Here is a 16,038-nt window from a genome sequence, read left to right as displayed (position 1 = left end):
ACTGCTTGCTCATAACAGAGTCTCCTCTTTGACTGCTAGCTCCAAGGAGATCAAATCCATGGTCCCTTCCCAACCAAGACCTATGGAGAAGGCTCTAAAGGACCATGGCATTTATTTACAATCGCCTCGCGCAAACTGACGGAAACGTCGGTCACATTTCTCTATGCCATATGGTTCAAAGCGAGTCCATTCCTTTGGTTAGATGAGGTGATTTTCCAGGTTGTTAGACTGTTCCCCTCCTCACGCCATTCCTCTGACAGCTCATCATGGCCACGACGGCTGAGGAAGGAGGCCGGGGAGGATGTTCCCAAGCGAATCCCCCCCAAGTTGTTGCACTTCCCCGCACGCCGCCAGGTGCCAAGGTGCCTGCACGGGCCACTCTGCGCCACGCTCCGCACGCAGGGCCGCCCCGCGCTCCCTCCACACGCGGGGCCACCCGCGCTCCCTCCGCACGCGGGGCTGCCCTGCGCTCCCTCCTCACACAGGGCCGCCCCGCGCTCCCTCCGCACACAGGGCCGCCCCTCCCTCCCTCCTCACGCGGGGCCACTCGTGCTCCCTCCTCACGCAGGGCCACTCGCGCATTGCTCCTCATGCAGGGCCGCCCGCACTCGCTCTCCTTGGCACAAGAGCACTGGGGCTGCCAAGCCCGGGCCCTGTGCAGCGCGGCCAGAGCCTCGCACTTCACAGGCCTCCGCGAGACAAAGCAGGAGGGTTTCTTAATTAAGCCCGAGCAAAAGAGGGCCTCAAAACACCCTCGCTGACGCCGGCAGAGCACCTTCTGTGCGGGCTTCAAACGCGCCCCGCGCGCTGCCGGCCCAAAGCGAGGCCCTAACAGGCAGAGGGCGAGGGGGCTTCTCCCCCTCCTGTCAGGACAGAACGACGGTGCCTCCAGCGCGGCCTCTTCAGCCTCCTCGCCTCGTCCCGGCGCGTTTGAGACGCGGCCCCGCGTTAGCGAGGAGGGAACAAAGGGGCTTCTTGTGCGCCGGGAGCCCCGCGCGCTCCGCGGCCCCGTCCGCCCCGCGCCCACGCCGCGCCTGGAGAGCTCTTTAGCCACTCTCATCTCATTACCATTTCCATGAGGGATCGGAGAATATATTAAAAAATATCTAAGTGCAATTGCTGCTGTGGAAGGGCAGCGAAAGGAACATGGAGAAAAGGTGCTTGCATGCTTTTCCCTGATCCATCACAGTTTTATTAGCTGCCTCTTCAGGAGCCCGGCTTTCATCTCCACGGAGCTGCCTTTCGGCACGGGCTGTGAGAGCCCCCGTGACACTGTCCCACTGAACCCGCTCCTCGCACACAGAACTCGCAGAGGCCCCAGGAGGGGCACGTGCTTGAATTTGGACCTTGTTAGCAGCTCCTGGCTCGGGTGAGCCCAGGGAGCGCCGAGGCAGCGGAGCCACGAGCTTCCCGGGAGCTGTCGCGGCCCGGTCCCGCGCGGCGCCCTCGGCCGAGCCCGCCGGCAGCCGCGCGAAGGCCCCCGCCGCGCCGGCCCCCGCGCGCTCCCGCCGCGATTCTTCCCGCTCTCATTAGGGATGCCCGGCAACACCCTGCGCACAAAGCGGCTGCAAACAAAGTGCACTGTGCACGGGGGGAGGAAGGGGAAAGAGAAGAGGATTTTTTCTTTTTTTGGAGGGGAAGAAAGAAAGAAAGAAGTGCCCAGGAATTCCTCATTCACTGATCTGCAGAATACGTTAATATCGTCCCGTGTTGGCACAGCCTCCGGCGCTTGGGAACCAACAATGTGAGCAATGACTCCGAGTCTGGGATCCTCAAATAAACCAGCCCCGCTGTCATGGCCACCGCGAGAGAGAATCACCGCGATATTAGCTGACCTTCATCTCCTTGTTTCCCCAGACCTGACTGCGAGCCCTCTGTTTGCCTGTTACTAGGATTTCTTGGCAGAAAAATGTAAGCATTTCCTAGATGATACAAGAGGCAGTTTATTAGGTAAATAACCCAGGCCCTAAGCGGGCGCTTCGGCTTGGTAATGAGGAGGGAAGGAAAGGAGCAGACCTCCCTGCACCACCCAAAATAACCCCGATCGATGCTCTCTAACGGAGCCAGTGTACATAATTTTAAGCAGACAGTTAAGGAGCAAGGGAAGGTCGTTTGGGCCTAGCCGACTTGGGAGCGAAGCCATTTGCTCTGAAAACCCAAGGCCGTAAAAGTCACAGCAGGCACTGTCTGTACCATGTAAAAGTGTCCGTCTCCGGCAGCAGGGAGAGCTTCCAGACCGGCGAGTCCTCCCCAGCCTCTCCAAAGGCACCGAGGGGAAGCGTTTGCAGAGCCGTCTGCCACGCAGGGCCGTGGGGAAGGGCAGGAACGCAGCCCGCCGGGCCCACCTCCGGGCCCAGCTGGTCGCTGGGAGCTGCGGTGCTAAATGTGGTTGGATTTATTAGCCACACAATTGCCCCGAGACACCCATTAAAGCCATTTTGCGAGAGCTGCACGTCCTGCAAGAATCGCCCAGCATCTCTCAGAAATCAGTGCAATAAGTGGGAAATTTTAGAGGCTTCAAAATTGAAGTTTCCACTGAAGCAGAGCGAGGGACGCTGGTCTCCTGCCAGAGCTATGTTTTAGTGCTCTTCTTTTTTTAATAGGAGGTAACTGCAACACAGCAGCTGCCGTATGACGCGGTCCACGCCGGGATGTGGTACAGGACAACTCGAACGCATGCCATGATTGGCTTCACACCTGCAGGTGCTGGAAACGGTGATTCCCACCTGGCTGCTTGCAGATCTGCGTGGCGCAAGCAGCATTCCTGCTGCTGTGTTGTGACCTGCTTTGCACACTCCCAAATGGCCTCCAGGAGCTCACCACTGCTTGCTACGTTGCTCTGCAAAGCTGACGTGCACCTCTGCACCGATTTGGTCTAGAGCAGGGTGCCAACCGTCCCTCCAGCACCATCAACGTGTGCCAGGCACGCGTTACCTCAATGCTGCGTCATGTCCAACAGCAGGATGCTCAAAGGACACAAAACCTGCCCAAATCTTTGGGCAAACAGCTAGCCCAGGCTGGCTGCAGGCTCCCACTGAAGCCACCCTAAAGGCCACGTCCCCTACAGTGGCAGTCACACCTCCGCGCTGCGTCGGAGCGATATCGAAGCCGTGGCCTGCAATCTGCCCACGCTCCCTTCACGCACAAGGTGAAAGCTGCCTAAGGCTCGTTCGTTAAACCATGCTGTAAAGCCCCGCTTCCCACGCTGGAGCGTTTGGAGAGCAAATTTGGCCTCAACTTCACGTTCCTCGTAAAGAGGACGGTGAAGGCCTTTTCCGGAGGCAGCTTGCCCTTGGATCAGCTCACGTCAGCAAGTCCAATCTAATCACCTCGGCCAGACATGGAACGGCCCCTTTCTGCAGCTGCAGCGTCTTTTACTGCAGTCGGTTCAGCAAACGCTTCCCGGGAGCCCCGGCGGGAAGCGCGGTGGCCCTGTGTGCACCACTGTGCCGTGCCCAGCAACAGAGGCTGCTGCTCCCTTGCAGGCGCCAGCTCTTCCCTGAGCTGCACCGAGCGTCCGTGCAGCCAGAGCACAAATCCCCGGCCTGGAGCGGGAGGCAGCAGCACAGCAGCAGGACAGAGCCCGCCGCGGTGCGCAGCGGCAGCCGCCGTCCAACGCACACCGCCCCGCGGCCCCGCGGGTGCTGCCGAACCCCCCGGGGGCGTCCCCGCGGCAGCGCTCGGCCCCGCGCCACGCTCCCACCGCCCCCAGCTGCCCCACACCGTCCCTGCAACGCTCTTGCTCGAAGCTTAACTTTGCCATTTGGGTGCTTCAAGATGAATTCTGCACAAACGGATTTGATTCTCACCTTAAAACACTTTTTTTTTTTTTCCTTTAAGCATCAGAAACATTCCCAAACAGACATGAAAACCCATATTCCTAAAAAGGGCCCGGATATTTTAGTAAGGCCGCGACGATTATATTAAGGCCTTGTATTTTTGCAAAATAAAGATTTGAGATGACAGCCCTTGCTGATTTATACGCCCAGGTTTTGGTAGGATCAGCATCCTCTAGGTATCTCAAAAGGCCCTGAAGAAGCAAATTGTTTCCAAGCAAACTAATTTCTCCGTTGACCACATCCTCCAAGCACTGCTGCGTCCCACAGTCCTGTCCCTCGATGCCTGGGGCCAGTGACACCGTCTTGCACACGCTGTTTGCTCACTGCCTGGGCACTGCGTTTGCAACAGCAACATGCCCGGTGTGCTCAGGACAGTATCTTTGGCTAACAGAGATCCAGCAATAAACAAGCAATAAAGAGACCAAAGGAGCCTTGAAATGACTTGCTCTATATAAATACAAGAGTCTTCAAGACTTCACTGTTCACTGTGTGTTCAGGAACCAAAACTTCAGGCAGAATTTCAAAGTCATAGGAATTAATGCAAATGGTTAACCCAGAAATTTCCCCCTAATTTATTTTTGACGTGACATGAAATCCCCAGGCCAGAACACCACTGTATTTCAACTCTGACAATCGGGTAGAGTAATTATTTTGTCACTGAGATTGTTATGAAAGAAAAGGCAGAAGGAGGCAAGTTTCAGCCGCTTTGGCAATGTACAAATTAACACATTTCAGCACCATTTTCAGAAATATAACTTAATGATTTAATTCTGCAACATGTATCCTTGGAAACCACGCTGTAAGCAGTTGCCCTTGGATATTTCACACAGTCCCAATTTTCTCCCCCGAAATATTCAAACACAACTAATTGCTTGGCCCTTTGGAGTGACGGGCAGCCTGGGTGCGCAGGGCGCCCGGGGCTCGGTTTACCACCAGCCTGGCACAATCTTGATCCATGGGCTGACAACAGCTGCTCTAAATCTCCCGCTAGGTATGAGCAAGCACTGATGAAGTTGCTCTGTTTGCACAGCTGCATATGCAAATGTAATTAAGTAGGTGTCTCCCACCCTTTCCGCTGCTCTCCATGCCCCCCTCCTCTCTCTAGTGTATTATGTCCCTGCTCTTCCTTTACGCTCTCTCCTAATGGAAAGGAGCATTTAGACTGGCTGCCATTTCATAGCTTTACACTTGAGCCTCTGCCTGATTTATGTTACAAATGAGTCTCTAGAACCCTTCAGCTCCCTCTATCATCAGTTTAGGTGTCTTAAAATTTAGGGCTCAGCTACTAAAAAGCACCTTGTTTTGCAGCCTCAGTCACAGTGCCGCTTCACTCCTTTCTTCTGACCATGGAAGAGTTATTCAGAGAGATCCTTTGGGAACCACTACAAACAGCAAAAAAAGCAGGTGAGGAAAGACAACATGGGTGCAGAAGACCCAGGCACACCAAGAGCAAGCAAGCACTGCTGCAGTTAGTGAATCCAGGGCTTGGTGTGAGGATGGAGAGGTCACAACAGTTCTGTGAGGCCCTAATGTCACCACTGACACACTAGTTAATGCAGCGGGGAGGCCCAAAGTCCACAGAACTCACGTTTTTAAGAGGTGAGCCTGTGAAGGAGCCATGAGCTGGGGTGTGCATGAAAGAGCAGAGCAAACAACACTTGGCCAAACTGCGGCTGCCTGCGCAGGACCAGAGGACAAGAGCAGCATCTTTATCACTGACTCGGGACAGGGAAAGGCATCTGAGCAACTACACGTCTGCATAACTTCAACGGGATGAAAGGCTCTAGAGCAAATTGGAAAAAAGGAATTAGAACATGAAACTGAATAATAAACAGGTTAGAAAGTGGGGGATTACTGAAGGAAATATCCTATCAAACCAAGCGTGCCAGGTTGGCCTCCTAAGATAATGAATTTTCTAGACAAAGAAATGTAACAGATCCCATCCATGCAGGCTTCAGCAACGCATTTGGTACACTGCCATGTGGGAAATTATTAAATGTAAAAGACGGGGATTATCTGAACTGTAAGGCTAGGAAACCAGTGAAAGAGGAAGTAGTGTTGAAAGAGCTATCGGAATAGATGGAGGTCACCAGTGGAGTTCCTTAAGGAACGGTCAGGAGACTGATCTTATTAAATATTTTTATTAATGATCTTGGCACAAAAAGTAAGCGTGCTGATGAAATTTGCTGATGACACAAAGTTGGAAAGCACAAGCAGCAGAGAGGAAAGCTGGGATAACACACAGGGAAGAACTAAAAAGAGAAACTTTGACATTTAATAGTGCAAAAGAGGAGGCCACGTATCTGGGACAAACAATAGGTTTTGCTGTGAGCTGGGAAGAAAGTGATAACATGGAAGAATGAGAAGGGCTCAAGCAAAGAGCTGAACACAGAACCAGGGCACCAACACGCGGAGCCCCCAGAGAGCCCGTGAAGAGCCAGGACCAGAGCAGAGCTCGTGTGACTGCGAAACGCAGCGAGTCCTGCGGCCCCTCGGCGCTCGTGTGCAGGAGAGGTGAGGGTAACTGGGAGGAACTGCAAAATAAAGGGGCTTATCAGAGAGCACAGAGATTAGTTTAAGAGACTGAAGGGTAAAGATGCTTGTTCAGCATAAAAAAAACCAAACACCACATCTGGGAGTAAACACAGAGTGATCTCTTAGACACCCATATCTGGGGGCATAAAATACAAGAGGGGGAAAGGAATTAGAGACGCCAGAACAAGGACTTCATGAGGACAAAATGAAGTATCTCGGACAAGCTTGGGCTGGCAACAAGTTTATAAATTCCAACAGGAGTAATGGTGTCGGGTGGGGGAAATGACCTTATTTTGGAAATTCATCTTGAAGCAGTTCTATAACCCGAGAGCCTCCTCCTGTACTGCAAAACACATAGAGTTTTCACCACCGTAAGTGCTCCTCACCTGGAAAGAAATATAAAAAGCAACTACATGAAAATATACATATTTTCAAACTGGTTACAACTGTTTAGGTCGAGAGTCCTTGATCAGCTGAATCCATTCCAACTTCTCAGCATGAGCAATTTCAGGCCAAATGCTTAAACTATTAATACAAAATGCACAAGGAGAAGGCATTCAAAGCGCACAAACCAGGCGGAGGGGCCGAACAGCCCCCGCGGGAGCGCGGAGCAGCCTGCCGGGCGCAGCGACACGGCGCCAGCGCGGGGCGGCCTCGGCCCCGGGCGCTGCGGACCCGCTCGGCTACTGTGTGGGGGCTCGGGGCGAGCACAGGAGGGGAAAAGTGGCTAATGGGCTGGGAAAGCAGGAGGGCAAAGGCAACGAAACAAATCCAACCTCTTCACTGAGCAAACTACTGCAACTGCCGGACTGCTCCTTCTGAACGATGCTCCTTCGGCATCACTGACGGAGCTGCACGTCCTTCCTTGTCTCAAGGCCTAACGCGCTTTGTGGACCCTCTGGTGTCTAATGAGAGCCGAGCGCACCCTGCACGCTCTCCCCCAGCAGGGACCTTAATTGGGTCTCTCCTCTAACGAGCAAGGAAGGCCACGTAAATCAATAGGAGCTTCTTATCTTGGTGACCTCTATCTGCAGCTGAGTTCGGCTTCAATCCGCTGCTGTCCCTGCGCTCCCGCTGCTCCCAGGCCATTCGAGCACTCAGGGCACCAGCAGGCTGTGAAGGTGGCACTGACGAGCCCAGTTTCTCCAGCAGATTCATATTAGCTTCAGCTGAAGCTTTTTCTCCTTCAATGATAACAGCTTGATACAAACTCTTCTACTTAATTGCTTAAAATGGAAGAAACTTAGAGAAGGTGGGAAAAAAGCCACACAGAAAAATCCAACTGGCCCAGAAAGCTCCTCACGCACCAGCACGGACAGGTGACTCAGAACCAAGGCAGTTGTCGGAGCAGCACCCGGGAGGAACATTGGTGTAAGTTTTCTGAGAATCAGATTGCAGGAAAGGTTGATTTAATGTCACATTACACCAACTTCTCCACTGCACTAAGAAGAAAAAAAAATGATGGAGACTTGCTCATCTAAACACACAACGTACGTCAGAGGAACAAACCTGAGTAACTGCCATCCATAATTTATAAAGCAAATTAAATCCATGGCAAAAATAACTATAACTTAGAACAGAGCAATCGTAGAATCTGGCAGGAAAAGGCCACAGCCCGCATGAATCATTCCTTTCTAGAGGAAACCTTATATAATCCAAGCTGCCTTGTTGTAAAACAAACTCAACTTCCAGAAAACTCAGACTGGTTCATTTGGCAAAGTCCTGCACTTGGTTCAGGTATCTTGGTGACTTGCTAAGATATAGCTTAAAAAAAAAAGTTACTACTAACTTTATGGCAGCCTAGGTGCTGCTTTCAGCATCTTCCATAACCTTCACAGGAACGCAAAGGGAACATCGGGGAGACCCACCTGGGTCCCTGCGAAGGGCGAGTAGATTGCAATGCCATCTTGTGGAATAGGAGAAAATGGAAGATGGAAAAGATAGGAAAAAATATTTACTCAGCCACCACATTGCTCTCACGTATTATTTCACAGAGACACAAACTTTGGTGAGGGCCCTGCAGGGATTTACATTCACCTGAGGCTGCCCCTCATTCTTCTGAAAGGCGGAAGGCAGAGTTGCAGCTTGCAGCGACACGGTCTCCTTCCCTCACCACTATTCGGTGAGACAGAGACATGTGGGGAGAATTAAAGCCTGACCTTGGGGCGTGCGCTGAGCTTCCACCACGATGCAGCCGCGGGCATCCTGGCGAGGCCTCTGTGCAGCAGAGCCACCACGACGGCTGCTGGGCGGCAGCAGCACCCCCAGTTCAAGGGGTGTTCAGCAGGACCTGGAGAATACTTCAGTGTGACCGTGCTCGACCCACCCCTGCGCTCCGTCCACTCGATCCCGAGGCCACTTGAGTACTTGTGCTGTGACCGAGGGGCTCTCTCTATACAGAACCTCAACAGAATTTGGCTGTGATGGCATCTCCGCATGTGGCATCTAGCACTCTGCTGTGTCAGGCATTGCTAAAATCCCCACAGCTCGCTCGGACATGAAAGCCTCAGGCAACAGGATGTTCTGCTCACCGAGCAAACCCGATTCGGTCAACCTCTCAGGGGGCTGCCTCCATAAAATGACGAAACTCAAGGAAGGGGTGGAAAAGGTATCTGAGAAAACAGCACCCAGGGATGCAGCCGAGGAAGAGGAGGGTCTGTCTGCCCTGCATGACTAGGTCAACGACAGCCCCGGGCTGGAGGGACGGGTCAGGGCCTCCCTGCAGGCAAACAGTACGTGCTTGAACCTGATGCTGCCCAATTGTACAGGGTGTCAGGAGAGGTCATGCTTTGGAGCTCTTAAGAAACCTGCACAGCATCTTCTTGGAGCATCACGAATCCCAAAGGGAGGAACTGTAATCCCCGGCATGGATGAGATCAAAATTAGGCTACCTGTACCTGGGAAAAGTGGATATACTGGAGAAATCAGGAGCAGCAGCAAGGTGTGAGACAGTTTGCCATGCACACCCAGCTCGGTGCAGCCCGAGCGCTTGTCTGGGGAAAGGAAGGTTGTTTATGTTCCCTTGTGCCTCAGCTCTATCTACACCTTCAGTTACTTTTTTTTAAAATCCAAATGCAGTTCTTAAAAGGACAATCTGAGGGGTTACGTTTCTAATGAAAATATTAGCGATAAATTGCTCGTGAGTGCTATTCTGCACAGAACAAACCAAAAATCTGCAGGTGTGTGAACTGGGCGCGAGGGGACACCTGCGTGTCCCTGTCCTACCTGTGCACAGCTGAAGGAACGTTGAAGCTTAGAAGATGCCACCTGCAACACCTCGGACCAAGCGATGCCTCTGTCCAAGCTGCTCCTCACGGGAAGGAACACTTGGAGCTACGTTCGCATGACAGCAAGACGCTGAAACAGGGATTAAAGCTGCGTTTCAGCAGCAACACTTTGATTTTATTATTGTCCTGGCTGCTAACAAAGTCACACCCATTAATGTGCTGCATTCTTGCTCATAAAAGGGTGATTATTCCACCGCTCCTGCCAGACTGCTCTGCTTGTAGCCCCATCCAGTTGCTCCAATACATGCACTCATCGGGAAAACAACAACAAAAAAAAAAAAAGGAAAAGAGGAAAAAAGAAGAAAAAAAGCCATTCTGACTTCAAACACCAAACCAGCCACAAGCTGCAAGAGTGCAGAAACTGCTTCCAAACAAACATCTTGGTGACTAAGGAGGAAGGGGTGGGGAGGGAGAGAGGCAGAGATGGGACTTGTCTGTCCCATTTTGATCCCAAATAACGCTGCTGAAACCAAATTGCTGCTCAGGATTTCACCAGTTTACATGAAATATTAGAGAAAACTTTCGGAAGGTTACTGAACAAGTGCCAGTTCTCCTGGGGTTTGGATTAGATCAAGGACAATTCTACAAGTGCAGAGGGGTTTTTTTTGATCTTGACATAGCAGGGATTTTCAGTGTCAGGCCAAAGAGGGGAGAGGAATGGGAAGAATGCCATAAAAGCCTACATTTTGCAGCATTATTGTTCAAAAACCTCACGAGGAGGCAGATCCAAAGAGCCATCCGAGGCAATATTGTGTTTACATCTGCCCAAATCGTTGTGCAAACACGGGAAGAGCCATCGGAGCAGACGGACCACGGCAACAGGCAGCAGCGCTTCCCCCCGGCCCCCAAGGAAAAACGTTTTGGAGTGTGGAAAGGGTGACTGAGGTCACCCCCAAGGAATCCAGCCGGGCCGCATCCCCCCGGCCTTCGCCTCCCACATCCTCCTCCTCCTCCTCCTCTCCCAGCGCCTCCCGCGTTACGGGGAGAGGCTCCCCATCCGGCGGCGCCGTTTGGCTTCTGCGTTCGCACTAGGAGCCCGGAGAAGGACAGGGAGGACAGGGAAGGAGGGGCAGCGGGATCGACGCTGCCGCCCGCCCTGCAAAGGGTTTCGCTTCGCGCCGCCCCGCACGTGGGTGGAAAAAAACACGGAAATTGAGGGAAGGCTCCAAAGACCCAGCACCATTCGAGTGCAATCATTTTTCAATTATATAAATCTTGCGTCAGCATTAAAGAGCCAACGCAGAAATCAGTCACGGGCTCTGCAGGCACGTCTTTAATTACCTCCGTCGCAGGAACGTGCAAAATCAGAGACAAATGGCTCTGACAAGTCAACTTTAACCTCCAGGAGAGGCCACAGATTTTCATCAACTTATATCAATCAAGGGCTTAGCTTTCAAAAAGGTATCACGGATGGAGAATCCATTATATTCCTCAAATATATCCTCGCTGCTCAAGAAAACAAAAGTCTCCCTGCTAGTCCGAGTTTGGTAGCTTTAGCTACCAGCCATCAGGGCTTCACCCAATGGAATAAAAGCCCCCACAAACTCACGGCCCTTTTCTTTACCCAGAAACAGGACCGAGTCAAGCCTCAATCTTCTCTTAGCTAAGCTGCAGAAACGGAACTCCTTTAGCTTCTCCCTGTGAGACCATTTTTAAAAGAGCAGAAATCCCTCTTGTAACATTTTAAGGCCTCTGATTTGTCAAAAACGAACCATGGACATTAAAATTGGCCGTGCTATTTCCCAGACAGTCTCACGAAGACAATCTCCAAATTAATACTAAGGGGGGAGACTTGCAGGTGGACAACACTCACCTCCTCCAAGGTAAAGCCACAATATCCAATATCCTCCCCAAATCCCCAGCTCTTCACCCTATACATGACACCCTGACTGTCTCAAGATGCATGACCTTGTTTTTCACTATACAAAAAAGGAGTCTAGCTTAATTTCACTAGTCTGCATGTAACTTGAAGTGTTGAACCAGCAAGGATTTCATGTCTTACAGGCTCCAAATACTGCTTGGCTGAGAACATGTTGCTTCCGGACACCACCACAAACACGCCCATGGGATTGCTGCCCATCGCCAGCATTTTCCGAGAGCTGGTATCTAATGAGGTTTCTTAAACCTAATTAACACGGACTGCACTCATTTCATGCAGATCTATAATTTCCAATCAAAATATTGTGTAATCCTGCAGTCAGACGCTTCAGGAAGCTGACTACAGTGACACAAAGCAAGTGTGGTAAATCAGAGCTGCAACATCAGCTAAAACCACCATCGAGTTTGCAACCTTCTTTACAGAAGATTGTCTTCAGGAAGAAGCCCAGCACACACAGCCCCCGAGCTCGCGGGCATCCAACAACAGCACAGGGTTGGCACTTGAGCCATTTCCTACCGCAGGAAGTCGACTTCTTGTCCATCACCTTCACGTGCCGCGTCTGATTGCGGAGCTTGTCGTCCGTGTTCTCCACCAGGCTGGTGAGGTCATCGATGATCTCTGCGGAGAGACAGGAACGCTGCGTTAACCTCCCAGCTTTGGGCTCTGGCTTCAGGGGAAACATATATGTGTATATTTACTTTCATATATATAATTTATGTATATATTATGTATACTTATATATATACTTATATATATTTATTATACATATATATATTTATTATACTCATATATACTTATTATATATTTACATATTTATATATATGGAGTCTGAAACAGCAGCATCAGCCTCAGTAACCACAGAACTGAAGTACAGGGGAATGGAAGCCACAAAGCATTAGTGAAAGAACTAATGGGTATGCTACAGAAAAATCTCAAATTTCACTCCCTGGAACACAGCATCTCCATGTGTGGAGTTGTTATATAGTCATTTATATGCCGTTTACGTAGACATTTACATACAGTTACGGGCTGTTATATAGTCACCGAAACAAATGCAAACCCGCTATCTTAGCAAACGCTTTGGAAGCAGCCGCGGATGTCTCCGCTGCAGCCCGGCTCACCCGCAGGGAAAAGGGAACGCACAAAACTTCCCTGCATCTATTCTTAATAGGAGGCAAAGGGAAATTTCAAGTCAAGCCACCCTCAAGCTTGCACACCTGGTGAATTTATCTTTGGAAATCACAGCAGGTAAAAGGCTTAAAGCAAGGGCGCATGGTGGGTTGGCGCTGCTCCTTCCTGCAGGCAGGAGTGTGTCTGTGTGTCTGTGTGTCCGTGTGTGTGTGTTTGTCTGTGTCTGTGTGTGTGTCTGTGTCTGTGTGTGTCTGTGTGTGTCTGTGTCTGTGTGTCTGTGTGTGTCTGTGTGTCTGTGTGTGTCTGTGTGTCCGTGTGTGTGCCAGGGGATCCATTGGGAATTGGGACGGCAGCCATAACCCCAGTGCTGCTGCAACACGTCCTCCTCCGGTCACAGTCCTTGCACTTTCTCCACGATCCATCGCTGTCCTGGGAAATCTGCTCTGCCTTTTTGGAGCAGGCCCAGCGCCGCCACCATGCCAGCTGGTGGTGGCTGAAGTCATTCGTGCACGAGCAGGTCCCAGCCCTGCACTGCTCAGCTCCAGCACTGCTGAAATGTCAACCTGTTGCAGACTTCTATGTGAAGTCCATGAAGTCAACAAGAATTGGCACAAACATTTTGTTTATTTGGATGCACTGCAACTGCTGACCCATACGGAAGCCCCAACAGTGGTACAGGGCCTTTACAGACCAGCTTCTGTTTTGACTGTGTTCCTTCACAGCAGCCATTGCCCTGTGTTAGAAGCAAGGTGCTGACACTGGAGAGAGCAGTGTCTGCCCTTCAAAACTTCCCAAGGAGTAGAGAAGATGCTCTAGATGGGGAGATCAAAACTACCTGATCCTACACGCGCATCACGAAACCTGGATGTTCTGGAGACACAGAGGACATTTTCTAAGGCCTTCATAGGACCAAGGAGGTTTTCTCCCTGTGAAGAATTAAGAGACCTAAGTGTCCTGCCAGTGCACATTTGTACTTTGAAAAAATACAGGCACTTCAGCTCCTGATCCCTGTCCCAACCGCCCCAGCCACCCGGTGTTCACCTCAAGGCAGGTCTCAAGGAAGCCACCAAGGGCTTCTCGGGCAGTTTTATTCTATAAATGCAGACCAACTCCTGTGACTAAGGAAAGCACCAAGCCAATGGGACTCTTTTCCAGATAAAACCCATACCTTGTGGGGGGGGGGGGGGGGGGAAAAGACATTTTCCCAAGTGGTGGCAGGTCCCAAATCGGAACTGCACAGTTTGCTCAGTGTGTAGGTCACCTATTAATTCTCCTTCCCTTCCCACCCAATTCTCCTTCCCAAATCCAACATCTGCAGAGGTATCAGCATTTTGGAGAAACTTTATCTGTCTCCTGTGACTCAGCACACAGGAAAACCAGCACAATTCTCATGCTTGCCTCTAAACGAAAGAAAAAAGAAGTGCTGCGAGTTCCCAGCGTTGTCAAGGACGGAGTGATAAGCATGCTTGGGAAATAGGAGACTTTCCTTTGCCAACACTGAGCAGACCCTCCTTGAAAAACATCCTGGTGAGCAAGCTGCAGCTGAGCGGAGCAGCCAGGGGTGTTTTCTGTCACCACTCGAAGCTCGAGGTGCTGCGCTTGGGAGGGCGTCGAGAGCGTCTCCTCCGCGATGCCCCGCGCGGGCCGTGCCAGGGCGCAGCGGGTGAGCGGGAGGCGCGGGCGGCCCGGGCCGTGCCAGACACTGCTCGACGGCTCCGCGGTTCTCGCCGTTTCCCAGGGGAGAGCGTCGCCCTGCGGAGCGTGGGGTCCACGACGGAACAAGGAACGCGGCCTTTGAGGTGACAGGCGGTCAAGAGCCAGGAGAAGCGACGCTGGATTCCTGCTGGAAGGGCGGAATGGCCCTAGCGTCACATTTTACTGCTGCTAGACCCCGAAGTGCATCCATGTGCACATCTGTGTGCCTGGTCCTCTCCTGGAGGATCAGGCTAAGCATGGTTATCAGTGTGGAAAAATAAAAATTAAATGTATTCCAACTGTATCCGTCTCTATATATACATGCATACACATGTACATATATATCTGCATATATATATATATACACACATGTGTACGTATCTTAATCACATCTGTCCATGGTTAAAAACCTACAGCAACCTATAAAGGATGCCAGCAGATGACAGACGATGTAAAAAATGGATAGAGAAAGAGCTGTAAATAATCCCAGGCATTTCTCAGGAAGAAAGCTCATTCCTCATGCCCCCCTCCACTGAAGACCTCGCTGCTGCAATGATAATCACAAACATCGTGTTTTATTTCCTAAACCCACTGATGCCTTCTCTGAAGCGCTGGCACCGCTGCTCTCCCGCCACGGCACGGTAACTCCAGCGCCTCCGGCGGGATGGGGATCCCGCACGCTGCAGCCACGAGGCACCTCCCGGGAGGTGGGAACACCCCGTCCTCCAGCTGCTCCCTGGCACTCGGGTCTCACGCAGGAGGCAACCAAACACCCTGAACTCAACCCTTGCCGGGTGCTGGAGCCGCCGCCACCTCCAAAGGATCCTTGGGCTTCCCTCGGTTCCTCCCCCAGAATCCTGCGGTCTCTGGGCACTGCAAACCCGGCAAGTCCCGCAGGACACGAGGACGCCACGTCCTACACAGCCACCCCCATCCGCCTCTGCCACAGCCTGGCTGTGCTGACGTTTCTAAGGAACCTTCCTCTGGGCTGCGGAGTCCCATCTCCCCTGTCAACTCGGCCATCCAAGTCTTCCTGCAGCTGGGAAGGAGTTTTCTGAGGTAAGTTTCTGCTGGAAAAATCATTTAACAGACGATAAAAACACCAAACCTCAGAGTGCTCTTCAGGCCTAGATCTTCAGTGGTTCTGCTTCCCTTCTGAGAGCCCCGAAGGTCGAGATGCAACATCTCAATAGGCTTGAAGCAAAGAACCAGGTTCCTTTCTGCGAGCAAAATTCCCAGCTTTGACAACGAATCGAGAAGCCCCAAAACTCCCGAGAGCAGCAGCCCGCTCGGCCGCCCCGCTCCGCTCCGCCTCCCTTTCCAGCCATGCGGAGCTCCCGGGAGGAAAGACTCTCTTTCCCGTGAAGAAAACCAGGCCCTTCTGCAGGTTTCCCAGCTGACCAGGTGCCAACTGATTTTCTGTTTCATGTAAAATTTGTAAAAAGTCTCACTGGGTTTTGGCAATACCACCTTTGAGTCCCCCTCAGTCCATCTGAAAACCCAAGTGGAAACAGCTCCATGAACTACAGCATGGGCAGAGAGAAACGAAAGTGACCCCTGGCTCGGAATAGCAGAATGTTTAGGGGTTGGTTTGGTTTGATTTGTTTTTTAAAAGTTTCTGTAGATTTAAATTTACAGATCACTCAACTGCATTTATCGGTGAGCAACGCAG

At 51.7% G+C, this 16,038-nt stretch overlaps 1 protein-coding gene across 1 annotated transcript in view; it reads right to left on the bottom strand.

Annotated features, from left to right (window-relative positions):
* Positions 1-16,038, bottom strand: part of STX8 (syntaxin 8) — a 93,469-nt gene that overhangs the window by 21,026 nt on the left and 56,405 nt on the right. Inside the window, exon 7 of the mRNA XM_010213625.2 lies at positions 12,057-12,158. Within this exon, the coding sequence (XP_010211927.2) occupies positions 12,057-12,158 (102 nt within the window). The remainder of the gene's footprint in view (positions 1-12,056; positions 12,159-16,038) is intronic.

This window comes from Tinamus guttatus, unplaced genomic scaffold (assembly GCF_059628265.1).
Source record: "Tinamus guttatus ecotype Peru unplaced genomic scaffold, ASM5962826v1 Tinamus_guttatus_pri_ptg000188l, whole genome shotgun sequence".
In the NCBI taxonomy this organism is placed as follows: Eukaryota; Metazoa; Chordata; class Aves; order Tinamiformes; family Tinamidae; genus Tinamus; species Tinamus guttatus.
The sequence above is the reverse complement of the archived record's forward strand: the minus strand, read 5'-3'. Positions and strand labels throughout refer to the sequence as shown.